A 23,848-nucleotide genomic window follows, 5' to 3' on the forward strand; every position below is an offset into this window, starting at 1 on the left:
AGACCTGAGCCGAAGGCAGAGGCTTAACCCATTGAGCCACCCAGGTGTGCCCGCTTTTCTGCCTCCTTTACATGCTCTGGTGAAATGCCAGTGAAAAATGCTGATAAAGCTAATACCTAGAATTTGGCATTATAAACCTCTTCAGTAGTTGTCCATCTAGAACTGAAAAAATTCTTGTGCTACAAACTCAAATTAGGGCCTTGAGCAATTAGCTATATAATGTGTGCAGTTTTAGGATGGATAAATGAAATTGACAGATTTTAAATATAAGCAATATTAAAAACTCACAAAGAGTCAGATTGATGAATGTTTAATGAGAAAGCCGTAGTAGTTACCTCATTTAGGTTGCTTCTGGTTTCCTTTTTCATATGTGGAAACCATCCTGTATATTGCTCAGAATTCTTCTGCAATAGCATGGTTCAGGTTGAAGACAAAGAGGTCCTCTTTCCCTTTGTGATACTTAATCAGTAATGTATTTAAATACCAGAAAGCCATCTTTTGCCCAATGCATTCTCATTTATGGAATAAATTATAGATATTACATAAAAGCCCTTTGGGTACAACAAGTAAAATTTCTTTTTAATTTTCTAGGGGGATTCAGAGAGAGTAATGATAATCACTGGACCAAACATGGGTGGAAAGAGCTCCTACATAAAACAAGTTGCATTGATTACTATCATGGCTCAGATTGGCTCCTACGTTCCTGCAGAGGAAGCAACAATTGGAATCGTGGATGGCATTTTCACGAGGTAAAAACATTAGTTCTATTTGAATATATTTCTGAAAATAAAGCAAGCCCACATTGTCACATGAACTTTCTGTGTACATATTTAGATGAATAGATTTGCTCTTAAAATATTTAAGGCTTTGGAGCTTAAAGAAATCATTTTATCATGAATATTAATATCAGAAGAGCCCAAGGAGAGCATTTTGTCCAGTAATTTTCAAGTTATTTTTAGTTCCTGAGTTCTTTAACAAAAATCTTATCTTATATAAAAGATGAATATTTAAACAGATAAAAGCAGATCTGCTTTGCCTGAGTCAGAGTGGAAGGCTTGCAGACTTGCCTGGATAGGCTGTGCAGAGAACAGTCTGAACACCAGTTCACACTCTCCTTGTTTTATAGGTAGGGGACTGAAAACAGACTGAAAAGGGCAGTGGCCCAAGATAATTTAATTTATATTCTCTCTCTCTCTCTCTCTTTTTTTTTTACTCTAAGAAAATTCTCTACAGCCAACTGGGTCTTACCCTTTATAAATCTAAATGCATGTCATATTAAGAATACAGGTGAAATATCCTGGTCTTACTAATAGGATAATCATAGTTTAATCTATTTATTCAGCTTTATCAGTTCCTTAAGTATTATACTTCTTGCATTTCCTTTTTTGGAAAAATTAAATATAGTCTATATTGTGTAGTTAAGCTTTGTGTATAAATTGATTTCTTGTCTAGCTGCATATTTATATGATTCTTGACTTTGGAATTACATCAGAGTATATCACATGCTGATATTGATGCACCTGAGTAGACATGAAAATACTTTATCTTAGAGTTTGGTTTTTAGTCTGAGTGAGAAAAGCAAGGAGACCTAAATTCTTTTTGATGGCATATCACCAAGCAGATGTTATTTTGATCTCTGTATATTTGCAGATGAACTCAGTATAAGAAATTTAAGGAATCTTTCTTTACTTTTAAATTGTCATTTTCTATTTTGTAAAAAAAACAAAAAGTATGTGTTTGTGTGTATGTAAATATACTTGGTATTTTATTTCAGTTACACTATTAGGGAGAGGGACAGAGAAATTTAACAAAGAGCAAAAAGATTTTAGAAGATTCACAAAGAAAAAGATTAAAAAAGTAAGGTGGTTTGTCTGAAAGAGAATCTTGTTAGTGAGCAGAATGTCAGATGTTTTTAGATACAAGTAATAGAAAAGAAAAGAAGAGTTTACTTTTCTCATATAACGAGAAGACTTGGGGTGGACTGCTGCTTCTGCTCCTTCAGTGGTTCTGCAGTTTTGTTGGCCTTTCTTTCATAGTTGCAAGATAGTTGTTGTGACTCCAGACATCACATCACATGAGGAAAAAGGAAGAATACCACAGTTCCCCCCAACACCTTTTATTTATTTCCAGAAAATCAGTACCTTTTCAGAAGCCTCTCAGAAAACTTCCACTTATATCTCACTGTCTTGGCCGTAATTGCAAGGGAAACCGAAAGTAAGAATTTGCTTTTGACCAGCTTTCCTCATGGAGTTAGACAAGTGTTTGGGAATGGATTCAGAGGTAATCAGAAAATGGTTTATGTCTACAAAAAATGAATTCAGTGATGATAATAATAAAAACAGCTAAACTTTATTATATATGTGTGTGTTTTTAAAACTTCTTATCAGTGTATAGGGACTGCCATGTGCCCTTTATATTAATACTTTATATAAAGTAACATTCAGTGATAGCAAGTATAAGCCTACTGAAAAAGGACAAGCAACACTAATTTCAGGAATTTGGGGGTATTTATTCATTTTCATTTATTCATTCATCCAACGCATACTAACTTAGCATCTACTGTATGACATATATGACTATATGACATAATGACTATATGATTGGGACTACGATACAACCATGGTTTCTGTTCTGGCATTTACGGGAAGAGGGAGATTTTCTTTTTTCCATAGATCCCGACTTCATTTATATGTAGTAAGTAGAAATATGCAGAGACAGAGCAGTCGTTTAGGCAGTTGTGTATGGAGTCCAGAGGGAGAGATGAAAGGTAATGATACAAATTTGCTATGAGACATTTTTGTATAAGCGATAAGTAAAGTCTTAGGTATAGGTGAGATCTTCTCAGTAGAGAGTATAGCGGAGAAAATAGTGCCCTAAGGCTGAGCCTTAAGACTGCCAACATGGCATAGATGAGTCAGATGATAAGCTAGAAAAACCAACAGGAGGACAAAAACCAGGATGTTACGTTGTCAGGAGAAGACTCCTCCAAGGAGAAAGGAAGTGGCCAGCAGCTCAGAGTGGTCAAATGAATCAGATGAAATGAAGCCAGAAAAGTCAACTTTGATCTTGACAAAATGGTGGTCATTAGCAAGAGCTGTTTTGTTTGTTTGTTTAAAAGATTTGTTTATTGTAGAGAGAGAGAGAAAAAGCATGAGTGGCAGGGACAGAGGGAGAGAGAATCCCACACAGACTTTGCACTGAGCATGGAGCCCAGTGCAGGGCTCAGTCTCATGACCTTGAGATTAAGACATGAGCCAAAACCAGCTGTCAGATGCCCAACCACCTGTGCCACCCAGGTGCCCCAGCAAGAGCTGTTTTGGTGGAGTGGTGGCAGACGGTAAAGGAGTGAGCCAGAGGTCAAGAAATAGACTATACAGGTGTGGCCAGGCAGCTTGGCTGGGAGGAGGAGGTGAGAGATCCAGCTTTATGGCTTGTTTTGTTCGTGAATGGTAGACTTGAACATGATTCAGTGGAATATCCAAGGGGATATGTTATATCCATAAATTTATGATTTAAAAAATGCTTCAATTACCTTGGAGGATATTAAAATAAGTTAATGATATTTATAATAACAAAAATCATTAATCACTTTGGAGAATGAAAATAAAAAAATAAAGAGAGAATCAAGACAATTCTGTCTTTCCACATAGGTGACGAGAGGAAGTTTCTCATTATAGAAGTGCCCCAGCTAATAGGCGAAGAAAGAATGATAGAATTAGAGTGTCACCCTTTTTTGCAACCCCCTCCAAGGGTGGAGTTTTTCCAGAGAAGTGAATGAAAGAGTAGAGGGTATATAAGAGTTGTCAAGTGTGGGAGCCTGGGTGTCTTCATCAGTTAAGCATTTGCCTTGGGCTCAGGTCATGATCCCAGGGGGCTAGGATCGAGTCCCACTTTGGGCTCCCTTCTTTGTGAAGAGCCTGCTTCTCCCTCTTCCTCTGCTGCTCCCCCTGCTTGTGCTTACTCTCTCTCTCTGTCTCTCTCTCTCTCTCTCTCTCTCAGTCAGATAAAGAAATAAAATCTTTAAATCTAAAAAAAGAGATTAGGGTTGGCAAGCGCACATTGGGAATAATGGACCATAGAACGTCAACAGAGAAGAGGGCCCAAGGGAAAGCACAGTGGTAGGTGGGCTGGAGTCCTGCGGGGCTGGAAGAGCAGTTGTGGTGGATGTGCTGCATGAGCCAGAATGGGCAGCTTTTGAGGCGAAACAGTTCATGTCTCTGCTGAAGTCCAGCATGTGCCCCTGGTGCTGGATGGCTGAGATAGAGTAGAGGAGGAGAGCGGCTAAGAGGAGATCTAGGCTTGATCTAGGTGGTGTTGGTTGGTTTAGCTTCCAGAAGCGTTGGCAGGTTTCTTGGGGCAGAGGGGAGAATATACACCAAATGTTAACAACTTTGATGAGTGGTGGTGGGGGGATTTGAAGTTAAATAGCTGACAACATGGACAAAGGGAGGATGTCATGGTCAAACGGTATAACCTCAAAGGAGCTGTTGTTATTACAAGAAGGTAGAGTCTAGAAGTAAGAATGGTAAGCAGGAGAATCCTTGCCGTATCAGAGGAGGCAAGGAAATGAATAGGTGATTTCCGAGAGGGTTGCAGGGGAGGGACTGGAGAGGAAGGGAGGGAGTGCCCATGGGGAGAAGAGACTGGGGACACAGGCAAGTTGGCCGGCCATTTGGCAGTATGGCAAGGGGCCCAGTGTCTGGGTTTAGGAGGTAATGAGGTAGAGAGTTGGAGAAAACCTGGAAGTAGAGAGCAGTATGGACTTGATGTTGGAGGCTACACAAGCCACAGAGGAGGACACACAGTGTTCTGACTGAGGAACATATGGAAGGACAAGGGTGGTACCTGAGATGAGTCTCACCAAGCTTGGGTAGTGGTGGGTCCACAAGCTGTCAGTGCCACACACCACAGCCTAACTGGAATGGCCCTGAAACTTGAGATGCATACTGTGTCACCTGGACCCAGAAGCTCCTCAGTCCAGCAGGAAAGAAACAGATAAAATAAGTGTGAGTCGTTGGCGTTGTCCCCTACGGGAATTGCTGGATGTACTCTGGCCAGTGGTGCATTTTCTCCTGCTTCAGGTCTAATCCCGGCCCCCACTTCTTATTACATATTATTGCAGAAACTGGTCCCCTGCTCTCCCAGTCTTCCTTTCTTCCTCTCCAGTGAGTTTTCACACCTCTGTGAGGTGCCTCTCAGAGCACATCTATGACCAGGTCATTCTGCTAAACCTCGAACGGTAAATACAGGTCTCTGGGCATGTCAGTCCGGAACCCCCAGATGACTGCAAACTTTTCAGTCTTGTTTTCTGTTTCTTTCCCTCCCCTACCAGTGTGTTAACCCAGCACTTCCTTCTGAATTCCAGGAAGCTATTATGTGCTTTCTCATTTGTCTTTTTTTTAGTTTTTACTATTTCCTGCATCAGAAATACTTCTTCTAATTTTTTTTTTTGTTTAAATTCCACCTCCTTCATGAAGCCTTCCTTGATTCCCCTAGCCAGAATTAATCTTTCTCATCTCTGTTCTTCCATCATCCATGTATTTTGCCTTTTTTAAAAAGCTCTTACCACTTTTAGTTTTATAGCTCTTCCTGTACAGGTCTGCCTCTGCTATTGTGTGATCTGTTCCCGAAAGATGAGTCTCATGTTTTGTACATTTCTCTTTTCCTTCCCTGAACCTGGACCTTGCTCTACTTGTACATACACAAAACAGGGCTGTTGAATGAATTGACTTTTAACTCAAGATCAAGCACATGGAAGCTAAATCCACAGGCAGTGGGGACCCTTGAAGACGTAGGAGTAGGGAAGCGATGTGATCAGAGTTACAGTTGAGGTTCCAGGAGGATTCATCTGGCCACCCTGTGAAAGACAGACTATATAAAGGCATGATGTCATGATCTAATTTTTGGAGAGATCCTGAGCAATTTAATTAGACTAATAGACATGGGAATGGATGAGGGACAGAGGAGAGATGTTTGCAGGGTTAAAACTGACAGGCTCTGGTAGCTACAGTAGATGAAGAGAGATAGTTGAACTCGAGGCAAGGAGGCATCAAGCCTAGTGACCAAAAGGAGTGAATAGTGGTGCTTGTCAGTAACACTGGGAACTTCAGGAGAAGGATCTGATTTCGGAATTGATCTTAACTGGTAACATGCAGCACAGCAAGGAGGCCTCATCATAAGACAGCCATTACTTTCTATGTTCGTGAGCACAAACTATAGGCTCTTGGGATATTGAGCATTCTCTCAATGAGAAGGCCCAGAACTCTAGGGTACTGAACGCATGTTTTTCTTAAAACCTTACCATGTACTAGGGTTTGATGCTAGGACTTAGGGATACCAAGCCAAATGAAACCTTTTGACCTGCCCTCCAGAAACAGGTGAGGGAGACGGAGGCCTGAGGCATTACAGTGCGGTGAGATCTTGGCATTGCTGGAGAAGTGATTGTGTCTGTGTCTTCATTTGCTTGCCTATTTATTTGTATTTATCGTGTCATCTTCCAGAAAAGAGTTAAGTGTTGGTTTGCAGAAGATTCCAAGTAGTCCAAGTAGTGTAAGTAAAAATGAGGGCAAGGCCTTAAAATGGAGCCAGCAATGAATCTGAAAATATTTATCACATAATGACTAACACTGTTGTGGAGTTTCCACAAAGGTGAGCTTGTTCAGTTAAAATAGTTCACAGTGCCTAGAAAAACAAATTACTTAAGAAAACAGCTTCAAAAAAACCTTTTTATTGCGTTAGAAAATGGTTTGTAACAGTAAGACTAGCTAGTGGCTGGCCTGGAAGGGGCTTGGATGGAACGTGAGCTTCTTCTCTTCCATGCGTGACGGTGTGCCTTCATCTCCTGAACCAGGTGCAGCCTCAAGGAGCTGGACTGATCACCAGTCACTGCGTTGGTCACTGCACCAACTAATCTTTAAACCTTGCAAACACTGAATTGATGATTTCATAGAGTAGTTTTCATTCCGAATTAACGCCTTCACAGGTGTCTGCTCTTTCAGCTACTTGGGGATACATTTTACAGTTACCTGGTCCTGGTGGGCCCATCCAGAGGAAATATTACATGAAAGAATATCCTTGTTATAAGACATGAAAAAAAGAGCTGGTTACAAAGCCTGGCATTCAGTATGATTCCACTTTTGTATGAGAAATTATACATGTAAATATATGCAGAGAGAATCATCGAAATAGAAGGCTTGTATTCTAAAATACCATAAGGGATATGGGATTATGGTGAGTGTTCTTTCCTACTGCTTATTAATATTTTTAAACATCTGAAATAAATACGTAACATAGATACAACCTCAAATTAAGGGCAGTATCAATCAAAATGAGATGTTTTGTAGGAATCCAGTGAAATGCTTATGTGGTCACTGTCTGGGAACACTTTTTTCCAGGGCAGATTTCTCTTCCCTACTCAGTGGAATGGAATTTGGGGTTCTGAGGGTAAACCTCCCCAGGTGATTCAGTGTATTAGAGCTTACTTTTCAAAAAAGTGTTTAACCCAGCCTATGGTTTTTCCTCCTGTAGACATTGATGGTTTTCTTGTCTGGGTCATTATACAAGATGGTGTCTTTAATTTTCATAACTCACGTTGTCATTTGCACATGTAACATCTAAAACAATGAGTTTGAACCCTTAATGTACCTTAGACTTTTTTTGAGAGAGAGAGAGAAAGTACATGTGTGTACACAAGGGTGGTAAGGGGCAGAGGAAGAGGGGGAGAGAGACTCTTAAAACAGGCTCTAAGCCCAGCACAGAGCCTGAGACAGATGGGATCACGACCCTGAGATCATGACCTGAGCTGAAATCACGAGTCTGACATTTAACCCACTGAGGCACCCAGGTACCCCCATTGGATTTTTTTGTAATGGAGCTTTTAGAAAACAGTGATACATGGACCCTAGAGGTTTTAAGTTGGACTGGGGTCTAGAAGTTGAGTTATGTAAGCGTCCAGATGGTTTTGAAGTGCAGCTGAGGTTGAGAAGCATTTCCCCAAACCCTTGCTGGAGAGCTCAGTTGTTTAATTATAAAAGATAATTTAAAAATTGTAAATGCTTATTATGAAAACAGCCTGACAGTATAAAGAGTATAGAGTGGAACTTTTGTCTTCTGCCCAGGTCAACAACTATTAATGGTTCTCTGTATAACTTTCCACAAATGTGCAAGTATATGTAAATCTTCTTTTATATAAAAGGTATTATACTAAGCATTACTGCTATGCAGCTTGCTTTTATTTCCAGATATGTAGGGGACATGTTTCCCTACCAGTTCATGCTAATTAATCTCACATGTTTTAATGGCTGCAAGGTATCTGCTGTGCAGAGATTCCTGGGTCTCTAACCTCAGAGGACTGTATCTGGGATGCACTACTTTAGTATAAAGATCCTGTTCCCTGTCTTTTCTTCTGTCCTCACCCTCTCTTCCTTTACAGTTGGAAAGGAGTCTTCCTGGACCACATTCATTTATATCTTAGATCCTTACTGGAATGTGGTATGATAGTATGCCTTCATATTTTCATTTATTTATTGTAAAATAATTCAGACATATAACAATGCCCCAGGTAACTACCACTCTGCTAAAGAAATAAAACATGGCCAATACTATTGAACCCACAATTCTCCCTAATTCTTTTCCTTTCCACCCCATCTAGAGGACCTGCCCTTCTGACTGTAGTTGTCATCCCATGCATTTGTCTCTAGTTTTACTACATAGGTATGTTTTTGAGAACATACAGAGTTATTGGGTATGCTCTTACCCTTTATATGTATGTTATCACACTGTGTTTTCTTCTGCAAGTGGCCTTTCCCCCAATATTGTATTTATGAAATTCATCCATATGGATACATGTAATTCCAGTTTACTCATTTTTCTGTTATTATGGATATTCCATTGTACATGCACCTACCACAGTTTATCCATTTTCCATGATTGATATTTAACATGATTCAGATTTGTTGCAAATGCAGGTAGTACTGGTACTTGTCTTGAATCCTTCTGGTACACATGAATGAGTTTTCTGAATCCCAGCTGTTATCTAGGAGTGGGACTGTGGAGTGTAAGGAATGTGTGTCTTTCTTGTTCTTCAGGGAGGCTGCCAGCAGTATGTAAAAGTTTGTACTTGTGCTTTAACATTAAATTAGGGGTATCTAGGTGGTTCGGGTAGCTGAGAGTCTGACTTGTGATTTTGGCTCAGGTCACGATCTCTCAGTCATGAGATTGAGCCCTGCATCTGGTGTCTGCGTCTGCACTGGGTATGAGCCTGCTTAGGGTTCTCTCTCTCACTCTCCTTCTGTCCCCCTCCCCCACTGGCACAGGTGTGCAGGCATGTATTCACCTGTGCATACATGCTCTCTCTGTCTCAGAAATAAGTGCAGAAAATAAAAGAAAATTAGACATACCCATTTGATGATGTTTCTATATAGTCTTCCAAATTGCTCGTAAGTAAATTTTCTTTTTTTTAATTTACAGTCTTATACATGAAGTGCCATCTGAGAAGTCATTTTTTGTTAATGCTAGGGGATTATTTTCCCTCTGTGTGCATGCTTTGCCTGTTTACAGAAAGATCTGAAGCACTTTATTGGCCTTCTCTGACAAACTGCCAGGCCTCCTCTCATCAGCTGATGGTTACTTTCTTTAATTCCTTTTTGTCTTGGCTGCCAGGAAAGCCAGAGCTAAATTCAAGGCTCAGGTGCAGAAACAGATTTAGTTTAGTTTTCCCCTTATCATACATGGGACTATTTCTCTAATATGGTTCTTATAACAGTTGCATCAGAATCAGAGAGAAACTTGTTTCAAATGTTTAAAACTTTCTAATCCCTGATCAGAGACCTATTAAGTTGGAATCGCTGAGACCCAAAATTAGCATTTTCAACACTTGTGTAAAATGTGCTGTCTTAAATATGAAGATCTACTGTATGGCTTATGATCTTAGTTTCATATTCTTTGTAATTCTTCCATAATAGGTCTGTTGTTATTCAAATCATTGCAAATCCTGTTTGGACTCAGTGGAAGAAGTACTGAAAATATAGCAGAGTGAGATAGATGCATAACACTTGGCTCCAAATTTTTACCTTTAAGTTGGTTATTTTTGTTTTATTGACTGGACATTTATGACACCGGGTTTAAATTCATGCATTCTGTAAATACTAGTTGAGTGCCTACTTTGTGCCGTGTGCTGTGCTGTCAGAGGAATAAATGAATGTGTGAAAAGCTGTGAACAGACAGGCTTTAGGAATATTTTTTACTGAATGTTGTAACCTTGTATAAGCCTATTCCTGAACAAGAACATTATTTTTAATAGTAGAATTTTGGCAAACATATACATGTGGCTCTAATTAGTATATTTATATCAGTATTTTGTGATATATGTATTTATCAATGAAATATTTCTAGACACATATTTCCAAGGATCATTAACATGTTTGAGTGCATCACCAGAATATAAGGTCTCTTGTTTATTAACCTGATAAATGCAAACTTAAACCTCATTTACCTTTTTAGACTTGCTAATTAAGTTTTAGAAAAGCAGTGAATTAAATGTGGCTTGAAAAAAGCAAAACAATTGGCTTCTGTCAGCATAATTTATGTCAATTAAATGTTGGTAGAAAGTGGTATTTACATTAAATGGCCCTTGGTTAATAATTTTCTTGCCATGTTACCCAAGTAAAGTCTGTTTCAGCTCCTCACTTCAGGAACTGTGTACTCAAAATGGCAACAGTGTGCTTATTTTAAGAGAGAGTTGGAGCATAATAGGCATTCAGATGCTTAACTTATTTTGAATATTTGCTTTTGACCGTGTGGATGATTACTGATTTGTTTGCACAGTCTGGCTTAATTCAGCAAATACTGATTGAGTTGTATATACTCCACCTACTGTGGAGTATTTGTAGTCTATTAAATATATATGATATATATTTATATATATACTTGTATGTGTATATATTCTAATATATATTCATATATTTTATATATGTATATATATATCCTCCTTGGGCAGAAAGAGAACATCTTGAATCAGTGTATGTTTTCCAGTTGGTAGTAAATACCAGCACTAAAAACCGCATGATAAGTGATATTTTACAAAATGAGTAGGCTGTTATGAATTCTGTTGGCATCAGAAGTGTTGCCTATTAATATCTCTGTTGTTTATTTAGTTCCCACAGCTGTGTTTGCCAAACAGGAGATGCCTCACTTCATCTTTTGATAAGAAGTGGTTGTGTGAATTTAATACTTCAGTCACCTGAGGAGTTGGTTTGGTTTGAAATGCAGAGCCCAGGCAGTTCCCTTAAACACAGATCCCTTGGATATAGTGTTGTAATTGGTGTGATGAAGGAGACTCTTAGACTCTGTATTTAAGAACCTCTGCAAGTGACCCTGAAACATATTCAGATTTAGGAGCCATTGTTCAATTTCCACTCCCAAAATTTTGCAAAGAGAACAACAAAATCAGAGAGATTGTGATTTTGTCTGCCTCAGCTCATAATGTGTGTGTAATTATAAGGATGCATCCCTCTGGTTGTGTCAGGTTCCCCTCTATTAATCTTATTAATTAATCTGAGTAATTAATTAATCTGATTAATCTTATTCCTGATGAGTGATTGATCTTGTCTTTCTTTTGATGGCCTTAATTATTTGTGGTTTTAACATATGCAGTTAAGGTTGGAAAAGAACATTTGCTCTCTTCATTATTATCCTTTGAAATTCTTGGGACTTTCCCACAGAGCGGACTAGTAGATATGTTAGAGAATAGTTTGCCCAGTCAGCGTATCCTGGGTTCCCTTTGATAGGAAAATGCCCCTGTCCTTCATAAGTGGCCTGCCTATGTTTGTAGATGTTTCGAGTGAACATGGATTCATGAGAGCCAACACAAGTTTGGCATTTTTCTGGATTATTGTCTTGATTCTCAGCAACGTTTCCATTGAAATTGAAAAATTGCTAACAGTATTTTTTGCTTGGTTATATATATATGCAGTTCAGTGTTACAACTTTTATAAATTAATTTTAAATACTGTAGTGTGATGTGATTGCAACTGTTAGTAGAAACAATTATATGAAAGAAAAACTTTTCTTGTCTTTTGTAATAATTTTATTGCTGCTAATCAAGTGTTTTCGATATGGCTAGAAGAAAGCTGCTTCTTTAACCTGGTAATTACTTTCTTTTTCCTTTGTCTTAAAGTAATGATACAATAAAGTGTTCTTAAATGTATCATTTGTGATTTTTAAAAATAACATATTTTCTAATTACACTGGAATGCTTGTTCACTGTGCAAGATTTAAAAATAGAAAAGCTAAAAAAAAAAGGAGGAAATTTAAATCACCTTCAATTCTACCACCTGGAAATTATTATTTAGGTATTTGCCTTTTTGGGCTCTTTTTGAACCGCATACAATGTAGTGGTAAATCATTGGTGACTGCATTCCATTTCTGGGTTAATGTTTATGTTTTAATCAAGTGCAACACAGATTTTTTTTTTAATGCCTTTTAAGTACTATCCAGTATCTACACATCTTGTAGTAATTGGTATCCTTTTATGGCTTTTTCTTTTCTTGGACTGTAATTTTTAAATTTTTCTTTCTTATACCATCCGTCTCCAAAGTTAGAGATTTATTTATTTAGGAGATTATTTTCCTTGTGTACATTTATATAATACTCAAAAAATAAGAAGCTTTGACATGTATACTCTACAGAATTCTGTTAACTTTGTAGCAAAGTAAAGTAAATAGGAAAACATCTTTAATTTCAAGAAGAAGGCAAAATAAGCCAACACAAAAGTCCTCCTCCTATACAGAGCACTTGAAGGACAAATAAGACATTCCACTTACATGAGGAAGCTAGAATAGGCAAATTCATAAGGACAGAAAATAGAATAGAGTTTACCATGGGCTGGCGGGAAGGAGAGAATAGCAAGTTTGTTTTTATAATGAGTACAGAATTTCTTTTTTGGGATGATGAAAAGATCTAGTAATGGATGGTGATGATGGTTGCACAACATTTGAATGTGCTTATTAATACCACTGAATTGTGTACCTGAAAAATGGTAAGTAGTAAACTTTATTTATATATTTTTTACCACAATTTTTGAAGCACTTAAATATGTCCCCAAATCCAAATATAATATAATTATTGCCTCTATTCAGTGATTTTTATATTTGAGCTCCAGTATTGATCGTTCAATAAGAAAAACTTTTTCTTTGTTAATTACAGCACTTCTCCCTCATGCTAGCATTTTCCTTGTGTAAGACCTGGAAATTGTGATTTGAAGGGACAGAGGCCCACCCTGTTAGCTACAATTGAAAAACATCCAGAATGTTACCTCAAAATACCAAGATCTCAAAAAAACAAACTCTTTTTCAAATTTTCATGTAACTGTTCTGTATTTTAGAAACTGGTTTTAGAAACTATCAATTTCTTTTCTCCATTAGTGCTTTATTAAGCTTTGTTGACCTATTTAAGGGTTATAGGCGAGGAGGGAGTAGGGGATTAGAAAGATTAGTCAACCGCCACTCCTAAAAATATCAGACTGATTTTTTTTTTCTTAATCACATAACTGTAACCTGTGTACTCAGAGCAAACTAACTCTAAGACGAAACCTAAAGAAGGCATTTTTTTTTTTACTACTTTTGACTATAAATACAGACAGAATAGAAGGCCTTAGAAGGCCTTAAATTTCTAACATATTTTAACATTTTGAAAAACGTAAGAATCATTGTCCAGTATTGTGTCTTGTAAAGTGCTTGTTGAAGTAATAAAATGTTATAAAAAATATATTAATTTATAATGTCTTCAAAAACTTTTTTTGGTGTTTTTCTGGGATATGTACAAGTTAGCAAGATAATAGGAAAGTAGAATGGTATCTAAAGACCCTGGAATAAAGAGAACGTAAGGAGAGAAACATAGATAGTGAGTTAAGAAAAATAAAGTGAGATTTGCTGTTTGTTATTATACGGTGTCATTCAGTTTTTAGTAACCAAGGCGAAAAGGAAAATGTGTTTAGTTATAAAATTCTGTGTCCATCAAAATAACTATACTGCTGAAATTTATTGGAAAAATAAACTATATTCCTTAAGGGTAGTTAGCAGAAAATATTTTATCTGTAAACATTTCCCACAGTCAGAAGCTCACGCTTCCCTAGTCTCCTCAGTAACTGGTTAGCAAGCTGGTCTGTCTTCAGTGTCTGCCGGGCACCACTGTTCCTTTCTCATCATGTGCTGTGGAAAAAATATAATTGTAATAGAAAATGTGTTGCCCGCTGAGGCAATGGCTTTCAAACTGTTGTACAGGGTCTTGAGAGCCCCCCAGAGCTCCTTCCGGATGAGAGAAGGGGCCTTACAGGACTATGTCAGGACCAAATCAGCATGCCTTTTATCTAATCTGTAGTGAGTTTCTCTGTGAAATTTCATTTGAGCAAGGGATTTAACAGCTAAAAAGATACTGAAAATCAGTGGCCTAATGGTAGTTAGGAACATTGCATAATAAAAGTACATCTAAGATGCCCTCAAATCTGGTCTGCTGTCCTTAAGGGCAGAAACCCAATAATACCATGAAGCATGTTGTGGCTCAGTCAGGTAAGCGTCTGACTCCTGATTTCGGCTCAAGTCATGATCTCATGGTCCCTGGATCAAGCCCACAGGGGACTTCCATGCTCACCGTGGGGTCTGAGATGACTGAGAGTCTATCTAGGCTTTGATGCTAAGATCATTAGAGAACAACTGGTCACCATCAGTGACAAAATCTAACAAGGTCGGGATGGAGAATGGGTGATCTGTTCGTCTTGTCAGGAAGGCCTTGAAGACGTTAGCAAGGATAGTTTGGAGAAGCAGAAAGTAAATAGCATTTTTAAAAATTATTCTTCATCAGTATGAATTTGACTTTACCACTAAAAAATTGTCATAGAAAAACACTTTTACATTAAATAGGTTATTGTGAAAAGTGAAAATTGGACTTACTCTTTTCAATGCAGTGTCTTTAAACTGAATGGAAAATGCAGGTGAATACTGTTGAGATTGCATGCTACTTTTTAATTACCAGGTACCATGTTATTGCAATAAGCTTTCCATGAAAATATTAAACATTAATTTTTATATTCAGTAAAAACTTAAGTTTCTCTTATGTTCCTTAGATTTGTACGTTATAATTTTAGAATAAACTCAGCAACAGTGGACAAGGATAACTATAATTTATACCGAAGTACAAAGGAGAACATAAATTTAAAACCTTTCATCCCTTGCAACTCTTGCCACAAATGATCAGTCAGTCCTTTGTTAACTTTAAGTTTGGACACTCACGTTGTTTGCTCTTGACTCATGGGTTGGGTAGAAGAAGAGAATGGAGAGAGGTTTAAGGGCAGAGACTCAGAAGGCCTTATAAACCATGCTAGGAATTTAGGGTTTTATTTTCCAGGCATTAAGAAACCATTGTATGTTTGTTTTGTTTTATAAAAAAATAAGAAATTAACTTATTTATTTCTCATAACCTTCGTAAGAAGTAGAAAAGCAGGCAATACTGTTGTCACTTCTTACAGATGGGGAAGCTGAAGCACAGTGCTCTGGAACTTGTCTACTCACTCAACCTTTATGTCCTGATGCCACTTGGATAGGTTCAGTCTGTCTCTGTATGCTGCAGTTGTCAGTGATTAAACTCAGTAATTAGTATTAAGATTAGAAAAATGTACATGTAAACTTTTAAATGCATTCATGCAACATCAACTTTTCGCTAACATTGCAGAAAAAGCTGTTGTCCAGTTTGAGACACCCTCTTATTTTTCTTTTATCATAGATCCCCCCAAAATTCTTTGATTGTGATAAGACCAGTTAACATGAGATCTGCCCTCTTAGCAGGTTTTTAAGTGTACGATGCATTTTTGTTGAGTGTAGGAACAATGTTGTGCTGCAGATCTCTAGCACCTACTCATGTTGGAAAATCAGAACTATATGCCTGTGGATTAGCAACTCCCATTCTTTCCTCACCCCCACCCCAGCCCTTGGCAACCACATTCCACTTCTCTGTTTCTATGAGTTCGTTTGTTTTATTTTTGTTTTTTTAAGATTTTTTAAAAATTTATTTGAGAGAGAGAGCTCGAGAAGGGGGAGAGTCAGGGAAAAGCAGACTCCCCGCTGAGCAGGGAGCCCAATGTGGGACTTGATCCCAGGACCCTGGGATCATGACCTGAACCGAAGGCAGCGGCTTAACCAACTGAGCCACCCCCACACCCCAAGTTTGTTTATTTTAGAGACCTCACATAAGTGGAGTCAGTATTTGTCCTTTTGTGGCTGACTTATTATACTTATTTCCAACATGACTCAGTTGATTTTAAAATAGGAGTCTGGTGGTAAGGTGAAAAATAGAATAGCTGTTAGAGAAATTGAAGATAGAAAAGGTTATCAGAATAACTCAGATCAATGAATATAAATTAATGAAACATCAGTGGAATTGAAAGGAGAGTACTAAGGACTGGATACTGTAGATTAAGAGACCAAGAAGAATCCAAAGAGAACACCAAATTCTCATTTTTTATACTTACAGAGTAAAGGTACTGAATTAGTTTTCTGTGTTGTGTAACAAACTGTCACAAACTCAGCAGCTAAAAGAAACAGCATATTATTTCAGAGTTTCTGTGGTTTCTGTAGTTTCGGTGGGTCCTGTGCAGAGTTCTCATCTGGAGGCTGAACTGGGGATGGATCCACTTACAAGGTCATTCAAGTTGCTGGCAGAATCCATCACCTTGAGATGATAGGACTGAGTCCTCTGGTTGGCTTTTGGCTAGGGACTGCTTTCAGCTCCTGGAGACCACTCACAGATCCTTTTCCCATGGCCCTCTCACAGTGTGGCAGCATGCTTCTTCAAAGCATTAGAGAAAGTCTCTAGTGTGGGTCTAGCAAGATGTAGTCTCATATAACATCATATGATCTAGGGAGTAAAATCCCATCACTTTGGCTCTATTCCATTAGTTGAAAGCAAGTCACAGGTCCCACCTACACTCAGGGGAGGTGGAATCATACAAGGGGTGAATACCAGAATGTGCAGTTCATTGGGGTCACTTTATTGTGTGTCTGCCACACATCCAGCCTTTGACAGCAAGTACAGTAAGGAGATCGGAGTGTACATTCGGGAATCAGATGGACCTGGGTTCAAATCCTGACTCCATGAATGACTGGGTTTTTGGTCACTAAACCTGTTTCCTCTTCTGTAAATGAGGATAAGGTCTATCTCCTGTGTGTCAGGAATCAGTGAAATAATGCAGGTATAACACTCAGGTGGGTGCCCAGAACACAGTAAAATGCTCATTCTTTCTCACGTGCATTATCACATTTGGGCTTCAAGCACTGTGAAGAATAACTAATTGAAAAGTTAAGTTTCAGTTAAAGGATTTGCCCAAGTTATATAAGTTGATATTGATGTTCAGGATTTGAAAATTTAATCTAATGGACTTTTTGCTGTACTAGTATGAGCATAAATGAACACATTCGTGAAAATCATGGGACTTTGGGAAGAGGATGGGCCCATAGAGTTTAGCTGTTCCAGTCTCCCCATTTCACAGATGACGAAGCTTAGGACCACACAGGAAGGTAACCTAACTTGGCTAAGATGACACGGTACTTAGTGGCCAAGCCAGGACTAGAGCACCGGTCTCTTCCCTCAAGTTACCTTTTCTACCATATTTGGCTACATTACATAATTTATAAATTGCATGACTTTTTTAAAAGTTTTCACTCCATCTTCTAGGCCAGAACTTCCTTTCTCAATGTGACAGCTGATTTTTTAATGCCAAGTGATAGATGTATAGAAAGTTCAATTTCAAGGCCTAAGGCCTAAAATAAGAATTCACTTATTAGGCTGACTGAAATCCAGCCTTTTTGAACATCTCTATTGTATAAAATGTGATTTGCTTCTTTAAATGTAAATTTAAATTACTGACTTACCTGTATACATTTTATCTATAATTATTGACTCTATATTTTATTTTGAACTAATTTCTAAAGGCGCCTCAATGATAGTAATGAAAGGAGCACTTAAAAAGCATAGAATCTTGTTAGCAGCCATGTTAGGCCAGTATTTCCTGCTTAATCCCTGGAACTGGGAATGAAGACATTATTTAATATCTTTTATCATTCTCCATCTTTGTACCAGATGTTTTGCTAGGGGCTTGGAGGAAGAGAAGGGGTCACCACATGACCAGGAATTCTCCCACCCTGAGACAATAACTCTAACCACGTTGATAACCTTCTATATTTTTTTCTGCACAGGCAGTTTTTAATAAAAATGACATTTTTATTGTTTTTAATAAAAATGACATTTTTATTGTTTTTAATAAAAATGTCATTTTTATTAAAAACAATGATTACAGGAGCAATGCCTGGTCACAATAGAAGGGAGCTCAAATGGTACAGGGAGCATACAACTGAAAACTAAAAGGCTCCCCCCCCCCCAAACTCCCAGCACCTCTGGCACTGAACCCTAGACCACTGCACTCAAAGCAGTTGCTCTCAAGGATCCCACCTTTGTTCCGCTGGTAGTTAACCTTACAATGTCTATTAAATAGTCCTCACTCTAATTTTAGATTTATTTGCTTTAAACACTAGCTGTTGAACTTCTGTCTACAAATACAAAGAAATCATTTATCATTATATGAGTCTTCTCATTTTTAAAACTGTTCTTACTTATACCTTTCCAAAAGCTCTCAACATCTGTCCTGCTGCAATTACCTCGTTCTTTTTTACAGGCTAGTTTACAAATGGAAGGAGCCAATAATGAGCATTTATGTTATTCGGATTTGTGTATATGTTACAGTCACATTCGCTTGACAGCTTAAAAAGTATGTAATCCTTAAGGTATTTGACTGTCAGAGGGGCCCCTCCTAAGCACCCCACTCTAAAATTCTCATTTCTGTCTAGTTTTTTGCACTTCTCCTATTCGCTATATCTTGTGTTTTCCTCTCAAATGCTCTTTTCCCTTTTTGGTCTCTATCTCTCTTTGAGCAGTTTATTCATGAGAACTCAGAGTTCTTGAAAGTCTAAGATAAGCTTTATTTTGTCTTCATATCTGTTTTGCAAGGTTAAATGGATATAAACTCCCAGATTCTAAATGTAAAGGAATTGCTCCCTTATCTTCTAGTTTGGCATTCATTATAGATAAGAAGTTTGGTGGCACCTTATTCTCATCCTTAGGAATTTTTTTTTTCTCTCTCTCTGAAGTGTTTAGGATCTTTCTTAAAATTTCTGTCATTTCTAAGATTTTACCGGTATAAGTCTTGTCTTATTAATCTTATTTGGCATTTTGTGGAAACTTTCCATTTGAAGATGCGTGTCTTATTTCTTCTATGATATTACTACTTTTCTTGTGTCTGGCTTCTGTACTTCCTGTTGGGTGAGATTTAAACTCTCAGAAACTGACTATGTTGAAATTATTTGTGTATATTTTTCATTTCTTGATCTGTTTACTGGTCTCAGAGAATTCTTTGAATTTATCTTTCAGATTAAAACCGTGGTCCTCCACAGTATCTAATTTTAATCCCGCCTATACAGTGAATTTTTTCAGTCATCATATTTTTAATTTACAAGATGTTTTGTTCTCCAGCTGTTCCTTTTTTTGGTAGCCTGTTTTATTTTAAGGCTTCAGTGTTCTTAATCTCTCTGAGGACACCAAATAGAGGTTTTGTTTGTTTTAACTCTATTTAGTGAATTATATTTTTATTCGTTTCCTCTGTGGTAGTTGTTTTGTTGGTTGTTGTCAGTCCTTCTCTATCCTCCTGTCAGTTTTCCTCAATTCTCCTTGATTTTTCTTTAATTTTGGGTGCTGTCCTTGTGTCTGTATGGAACACTGCTAAAGATGTTCTTAGCACCGGCCTGTGCTCCCTCAGCAGCTGGACAGGCCTCTTGCCCTCACAGATCCCTCCACTAACTCTAGACACTTTCTGGTGACCTCGTGTTTTCACATAAGATATGTTGTGACCATTTTCCGATGTCCTAAATTCAAACATGCCACTTCTACTGGCTGCAGAGTTTTCCATCCTACTATTACTGCTCTTTTTTTTTTTCTTTAGGCATTTGATTTTTCCAGGTTTTCACTGGATAACACTAAGGAATATATTTGTACATGCATTTTTCATACCTCTGCAATAATTTCCATAGTGTTAATTCCTGGAGTGAAATTTATGGGTTGTGAAAGACTTCTGACAGACATCACTAAATTGCGTTTTGGGAGATTGTAACAAGTCTCAGTCTCACATAAGAATACCCTTTTCTCTATACTCTCGATAGTGGTAGATATCATCGTTCCTTTTCAACTCTTTGCTAATTGATGTATATAAAACAGCATTTTATTCCTGTTTGAACTTGCATAATATATAAATATTTTCATGAGTTTTTGTGTGTGTGAATTGACTCTTCCTGTCCTTTGCCTGCCTCTGTTGAAATGTTCACCATTTTGTTTTGCTTTATGCGAGTATTTGTTTTAGGAATATTAACCCTTTTTTATACATGTTACAAATATTTGTGTCCGTTTGTGGTTTGCCTTTAACTTTTTCCTATGTGTTTTTTGCTGTATACATGTTTTGGTGCTAAGTTTATAAAGCCACCTATCTACCTATCCAGAGATTAAATTTCATTTATACCTCTTGGTATGTTTATGGTTTCTTCTTTTATATAAATTTATTTTGTAATATGGTTTGAGTAGGGGCACATCTGTTTTGTTTTGTTTTCAAAATAACCACCTAGCTGGCACGTTTCTTTGTAGATTGATCGTTCATCCTTTCCTCCCCTCCTCATTAAAAATCTCTCCCTTGTCACATACTAAATGTTTTATGTGTGTATGTATCTGCCTAAAAATAACTTCCCAAGAGCATCCTACAGTTCATGAAACTTCTAGCCAGACTCTTCTGTTACCCTACTCTTTCTAGAAAACACTTAAGTATAATACTTAAAATATTGTATGAAAATCTTAGTGCTTGCTTGTTACTCTAATTCTTGAGAATCAAAGGCCTTCCCCCCCACCCCCCCCATGTTGGCCTTATCAGAGCACTTTGTTATCAGCCAAAGGTTCATTCTTTTTGTCAGCTTGCAACATATAGGGAGAAAAAGCAACTGTGTTAAATGGGGTTGAACATTACAATTATGGAGAGTTGAGTGGTTTCAGAGATAGAAAAGTTTAACCTTTGTGAAATTGAAAATTGATATAAATAACAGTGTTTGAACTTTAAGAAAGTAACCAGAATGCTCAAAAGTTCTGTTTTATTGTTACTGATTTTAAAATGGATAAAATTAAAGCACTATATATATATAGTGCTTTAATTTTATCCATATATAGTGCTTTAATTTTATCCATTTTAAAATGGATAAATATATATATATCATATATGTTATATAAATATATATGTATATTTCTTTTTTTTTTTTAAGATTTTATTTATTTATTTGAGAGAGAGCATGAGAGGGGAGAAGGTCAGAGGAAGAAGCAGACTCCCCATGGAGCTGAGAGGCTGATGCGGGACTTGATCCCAGGACTCCGGGATCATGACCTGAGCTGAAGGCAGTTGCTTAACCAACTGAGCCACCCAGGCACCCTATATATATATTTCCGTATAACCCCATCTATGGTAGAGTTATCCTACATGGAGTTACATACAGTTTCTAAATGACACTTATTCCTGGAGTAGTTCTCCTAAGGGTCTGCCAATCTGTGGGAAAAACAATGTACTCCATCTTCCCTGCCCAGTACAAGGCTCCAGCCCAGAGATGGTTAAGGCTGGATTTCACCATGACATTCTCTAGAAAGAAAAGGTACATTATGCTGCTTTAGGTCACATGTGAACTACTGGAGAAAAACTACATTGATGAAGGTATTTTGCTAAGAAAATAGTTAACCAGAACTCACAAAGCTGGTTAGCGGGTCGAAAACCTGAATTTTGAGTTTTGCTATTAACTGCATGACCTTGAGTGAATATTGCTTAATGATTCTCCCCCACATACACTTTTTTTTCCTCCCAGAATCCTTTTACACTAAATAGACATTTCCCCAAATATGTTCTGTAGACCATTATTGCCATGAGGTGCTCTGGGAGTTTTAGGGGTCCACAGTGAAATGAGTTAGAGAAATGCTGTATAGTAGATTCTTCTCTAGAAAATACACAATGTGCAGTATAATTTTTTTTTAGTTTTTTATTTTTTATAAACATATATTTTTATCCCCAGGGGTACAGGTCTGTGAATCACCAGGTTTAGACACTTCACAGCACTCACCAAAGTGTGCAGTATAATATTAAAGGATGTGGAAATCTTACAGGAAAGAAACCCTTACATCTTTTGCACCCATTTCTTGACATCTCTAAGAACTGTGTTCCATGAAGTCCACTTTAGGAACCTGTTGTAGGTGTCTGAGATTACTAAACATCTTTCATCCTAATAAAAAGTTTTAGCTTATATAAATAAATTTTATTTCAAGGTGGTACTGTAATTTGTAATACACTGTGGAATCTTGTTAAGGAAATACTAGGGAAAAAACCCTTTAATTCTGTAATTTTTAGACTCGTGGATTTTTAAACACAACAACACAGAGAAGCATTATTTTCCCTTGGAATACCAAAACTTTGGTTTGGGATGATTGCCCAGAAGGTAGGGTCAGAGGTTTCCCTACTTTTTGGGAGCTCTGTCCTGTACCTCAGGCTCTATCCACAATGTTTCTACAGGGTGCACTTTGACGTTAGGCACTCCTTCATATCTAACACATGTTTTCTTTTTTTAATACGATTTCAGCTGTTATTGGCACACAGTATATAGACCCTCAGGGATCCTTTATTTTTCATAAAGTAATACTTGGCTTCCTAATAATAAAATTCAGAGGAAAAATCAAGGTGTCTTCATCTTATTTGTAGGATGGGAGCGGCAGATAATATATATAAAGGACAGAGTACCTTTATGGAAGAGCTGACTGACACTGCAGAAATAATAAGACAAGCAACATCCCAGTCCTTGGTTATCTTGGATGAATTGGGAAGAGGGACGAGCACCCATGATGGAATCGCCATTGCTTATGCTACACTCGAGCATTTTATTAGAGATGTGAGTATCTTGCACAGCTTTTTGTATGTGAATGGTGCATAGCATATAAATTGTTTTTCTGGTCAGCTTCTAAATATTCAAAATGATCAGGGATGTCTGGGTGGCTCAGTTGTTACGCAACTGCCTTCAGCTCAGGTCATGATCCCAGGGTCCTGGGATCGAGCCCCAAGTCAGGCTCTCTGCTCAGCAGGAAGCCTGCTTCTCCCTCTCCCACTTCCTCTGCTTGTATTCCCTGTATCACTGTCTATGTCTCTTTCTGTGTCAAATAAATAATTAAAGTCTGTTTTTAAAAAATTATCTTTATTATAAGTGACTCTATACCTGCAATTGGCCATTAAAACACTCTACATTGAACTTAGATGGATTAGCCCTACATCATGTCTGTAATTCTTTGATGTGTCTTCTTTGCTTTTGCTGAAACAGAGTAAAGGCCTCTCTGGCAGTATTTCCCCCCAGAACTGTTTTCATTATCCTTGGCAAACTCTGAATTAAAAGCAGGGACACCCCCCCCCAACCCCAACTTGCAACCCAGTCCTTAAGGAAAGGACAAAAATGAGATAGAGCCATTTTAACCTATGAAATCCTTTTTTGAGTAATATCCTACAGGGCCTTGGTAGAAGAGATTTAATCTCATGTCTTTGTGCCTTTCTTTCACTCTTTGAATGCATATCTGTTTTTTCCAGAGGGCAGGTCTGAGCCTCTTGGTGTGAAGTTTTGTTTGTGTTAAATCCTCCATCCTTGTCATCTCCATCAAGCTCCCCGCTTTATTAATGCTCTCTCTCTCTTCATTCTCGCCT

General features: G+C 37.7%; 1 protein-coding gene across 1 annotated transcript in view; it reads left to right on the forward strand.

Moving 5' to 3' along the window:
• The window catches only part of MSH3 (mutS homolog 3), a 170,856-nt gene that overhangs the window by 133,109 nt on the left and 13,899 nt on the right, over window positions 1-23,848 (forward strand). The window contains exons 18-19 of the mRNA XM_059416382.1: window positions 592-749; window positions 22,865-23,051. Coding sequence (XP_059272365.1) covers window positions 592-749; window positions 22,865-23,051 — 345 coding nt within the window. The remainder of the gene's footprint in view (window positions 1-591; window positions 750-22,864; window positions 23,052-23,848) is intronic.

This window comes from Mustela nigripes, chromosome 12 (assembly GCF_022355385.1).
Source record: "Mustela nigripes isolate SB6536 chromosome 12, MUSNIG.SB6536, whole genome shotgun sequence".
Lineage (NCBI taxonomy): Eukaryota > Metazoa > Chordata > Mammalia > Carnivora > Mustelidae > Mustela > Mustela nigripes.